Source organism: Eufriesea mexicana, unplaced genomic scaffold (genome assembly GCF_001483705.2).
Source record: "Eufriesea mexicana isolate 0111107269 unplaced genomic scaffold, ASM148370v2 scaffold12808, whole genome shotgun sequence".
Classification (NCBI taxonomy): Eukaryota; Metazoa; Arthropoda; class Insecta; order Hymenoptera; family Apidae; genus Eufriesea; species Eufriesea mexicana.
Window position 1 is genome coordinate 38715 of NW_016920357.1, and position 4106 is coordinate 42820.

Here is a 4106-nt window from a genome sequence, read left to right on the forward strand (position 1 = left end):
TAAAAACACGTATGCCTTTTTTGCGTTGTATCATCGTTTAACGATTACATATCATTCATTATGTACAAAAAGCATCCCCATTGTCAACTTGGGCTAGCCTGGACGTTCCACAGGTCGATTTTATTCGATAATGTTTGTTTTTTAGTCTTGCTCCGAAAAGGATCGAGAACTTGCGTACGATGCACACTTTCTTTCCATAAAAAAACGCAAAAGTACGTTTAGAAAAATGATTTAACGCCATTTGAATACAAGTTTTCGAACACATTAAAAATACGAAAAAACAATTTTTGTGTTCAACAAAAGTTTTACTATATTTGTTTATATTGTATTCGGATTTAATATAAAAATTAAATATCACGGCGACACATGTGTTATTTCGTATAAATTTAATAATTTCACAACTGTAAAGATTGTTCTGCGTCGTTTTAAAATAAAAAAATTCCTCGTTTTGTTTTTTTATCAACGTGGATAAGTCAGAAGCGAACGATATCTTAAAAAAAGCATATCCTTAAAAAACAAAAAAAGTGGCGGTGAAAACAGAAATAATTGTATTTAATCTAGTTGATAATTATACACAACGTTTACGTACATATTAGCGCGGAAGATAAGTAATGCGTAAAAAAATATCAATTATTAATTAAAATTACGCTGCTATCATTTCTCATGCGCTGACTAAGCATTAAAAAATAATAATGCTTCTGTAAAATAATCACATTTACGTACACAGAGAGTACGGAAACGATCCTCGACTAAAAGAATACACTGACGGAATATGAAATTTATAAAATAATAAATTCTATTTAAAAACATCGTACTATAATCTCCATTTCGGAATACGATAAAGTTCGTGATAAAAAAAAGAAAAGAAAAAAGAAAGAATAAGAGTGAAAAACGAACGGAACGAAACGAAATACGAGAAAATCTCTTCGATTCGACTATTATTAGAGAAACTATTGGACACGACCAGTTAGAACGCAATGGCTAACGCCCGAAAAACATTAGTAATCGTGAAACATTCGATATTCATTATCGTAGTCTGGATAAGACTTTCGTCGAGCATAAACAAACCGCATAAATACCCTAAGAAGAACATTCTCACAGCGTGTCGATTAGTACACGTTGCTAAATTACTAGACTATCAATCCTCGTCAGAAAGTGGTTCATACTGCGCAGAAAGCAACGGTGCCGGCTCGGCTTGCATTTGCTCAGACTTGGTCACAGAAGTGGATCCGGAAGTTGGAGGTGGTGGTGCTGGTGGCGGCCCAGTGTGCACGCCTAATGCACTGAACGGATAAAAAGTGGTCGTGGGTGCCGGTGCAGGTGGTTGAGGAGTTTGATTTGGTGTTTCGTCGACCATCATCTCTCCACTTGAGGGACTTTCCACGTTTCCTCCAATTTTCTCGTCCTTCTCTCCACTCGTAACATTTCCTCCGTTTCTGTCAGCTGTGTTACTTCCTTTATCGTCCTCCGATGTACGCATTACTTCAACGATTTTGTTTTTAACGTAATCCAGAGGTGAAAGGTGCGGCTTATTGGAAGGAGTTCCGGAAGTTGATGTGGCAGTGGTTGTTTCATACAGGCGACGCCCGTAGTGATTGGTACCTGCTTCTGGAGGTGAAACAGGCTCGACCGAATGGAACTGTTGCTTTCCTACCGATGAAGCTGACTGCTGCTGATGCTGGTGTTGTTGTTGTTGCTGTTGCTGCTGCTGCTGCTGCTGCTGCTGCTGCTGCTGCTGTTGCTGCTGCTGTTGCTGCTGCTGCTGCTGCTGCTGCTGTTGCTGTTGCGACTGCTGTTGCGTGACTCGAATTATTTGACGCTCGTCTCCAGCCTTGACGGAATCCGGTTCACTGGCTTTTCGTCTTTTCCACTGATCTTCCGAGATTTGATACCTATTTCAATTAAAAATATTATATTATTAGAATCTTTAACGTAAAATAGAATATAAAAATAGTAAATTATATTTCATTGAGAACTTACCCACTATACGATCTGTATGAGGAATGTGGAGGACCATAATCCTTAGAAACGATATGATCAACATGTTCTCCAAGAGTGATTGGTTTATTTCCACTTCCATTGCCGCCTGCGCTCCCAGGTCCGCTGTTACCACCATTCCCTTCGCCAGCAGGACTGTGAGCCATCCCATTAGGTTCTATTGGAGCTTCCCGGTGAAATCCCTGAAAAGTTTTCTATCGTACAAAACACATCTATGCATGTGAACACTTAATATATAGATTATAATATATAAAAATTAACATGAGAAATTTCAGCTTACCTGGAAAAGACGATCACCTGGTCGTTGCGGCTGAGAATTTCCACCAGTGTTCTCTACACTTTGATTAATTTGGTGTGTTATAATAGCATCTATCAAACTGGCGGCTGTTAAGGTAGATGCTGATTCGTTTTGCTGCTGGTTGGAGGACTGGTTTTGTCTAGAGGATGGCTGTTGTTGCTGTTGTTGTTGCTGTTGGGATTGTTGAGGTTGTTGAAGTCGAGAGGACTGAGTAAACCCGCTACTTATTAATCTGCTATCCCTATCAAGTTGTTGTTGCTGCTGATCTCTATACAATTGAGCCATATGTCTTCTTTCAGCTTCCATTCTCTGTTGCTGTTGAATATGTTGCTGAAGCTGTTGTTGTTGTTGTTGTTGTTGCTGTTGTAAATGCGCCAAATCTCTCTCCCTTTGTTGTTGTACAGCTAAACGATGTTCTTGGTGTTCCTTTTCACGTTGAGCAGCAACCACTGCCATCTGTTGATGAAGCTCTTTTTCTCTTTGTTGATGGACGGTAAGACGGTGATCAGTATGTTGTATATCCTTCTCTCGTTGCTGTATCGATAGTCTGTGCTCAGCATGTTGCACGTTCTTTTCTCTCTGTTGAACCAATCTATGTTCCTGCTGCTGAATCTCTTTTTCGCGTAGGAGAACCAAATCCCGTTCTCTTTCTCTATCACGTGGATGATGGTGAGCTACAGCCATTCTGTGATCCTGATGCATGGCTAGACGGTGCTTATCTCCATAACGATCAGCTAGTAGTCTATCTGCCATAGTTTTACCAAGACCCTCGTGACTGCTACTTCCAGATGCAGGATGACCATGTGGATGGGGAACAGGAAGACTTGGTTGCTGTACAGCGACATCCACCAAGCTAGAGAATGCCTCCAGTCCTGGTGGTGGTGGCGGGTAATGAATCTGCTTTTGTGGATTATGCCTCTGTATCACACCCTGTCGATTCTGCGTATGAGTCTGTGGCGGGGGTGTGCTGGTATAGTACAATGTCGATGGCGCCTCGTTTTTACTACTACCTTCAGATGTGCCAACACTTCGACTACGTGCGTGCATCTGTTGACTGGTAATGTAATCATTCATAATAATTTGTCTGGACGACAGCTGTTGTTCCATGGTGTAACTAGGAGGTGGTCGCACCGAATAAGAATTGTACTGATTACTATGAGTTACTACCACTGCTGCTGTCCCGGCTTGGGTCTGGCCTTGGCCAGGAATGTTACCCGTCGTTACAGGTGAGTGTCTGATAGTTCTATGATAATCATACATGGGAGCACGCTTGTCCACTGCGAAAGGATGAACAGGGGTTCCTTGAGTTATCGATCCTGTTTCTTTAGGGCCTTGATTGCTGGGTGCATTTACGACACTGGTACCACTGGTCACACTAGGCGTTCCAGCGGCATTGCCAGGGTTTCCTGGAGGAGTCATTTGTCTAAGAAGACCATCGTAATGTGCACTAGATACAGGAGTACCGTGCGTAATGGAACCGCTTTTATGGCTTGTTGTTCCTATTGCGCTTAACTTGGGTGACAATTTAGGATGTGGTGGTGGTACTGCAATTTTATTCATCTTGGGTGTAAGGGGTGCTTGAGGTCGTGGTGACGACGACCCGTATACCAAAGGACTTTTGGCACCACGTCCTTGTTCGGGATGAGCGTGAGGATGATAGTAAGCACCTGGAGGAGGCTCTGGGCGATAGAGAGTGACCGTCGGTGGCTTGTGAAGTGTTTGCAGGGAATGATTGTATTCTTGTTGCTGCCTCGGTTTCTTGATGCTCAGATCAAGGGTACCTTCAGTGCTTTCTCTCAGTGCCTGCTGA

At 42.3% G+C, this 4106-nt stretch overlaps 1 protein-coding gene across 7 annotated transcripts in view; it reads right to left on the reverse strand.

Moving 5' to 3' along the window:
• Window positions 1-690: 690 nt before the first annotated feature.
• The window catches only part of Smr (nuclear receptor corepressor smrter), a 93914-nt gene continuing 90498 nt past the window's right edge, over window positions 691-4106 (reverse strand). For all 7 annotated transcript variants that reach the window (XM_017908790.1, XM_017908789.1, XM_017908784.1 and 4 more), the window contains 3 exons: window positions 2279-4106; window positions 1981-2180; window positions 691-1892 (listed from right to left, as the gene is read on the reverse strand). In XM_017908790.1, coding sequence (XP_017764279.1) covers window positions 1139-1892; window positions 1981-2180; window positions 2279-4106 — 2782 coding nt within the window. In that variant the 3' untranslated portion in view covers window positions 691-1138. The remainder of the gene's footprint in view (window positions 1893-1980; window positions 2181-2278) is intronic.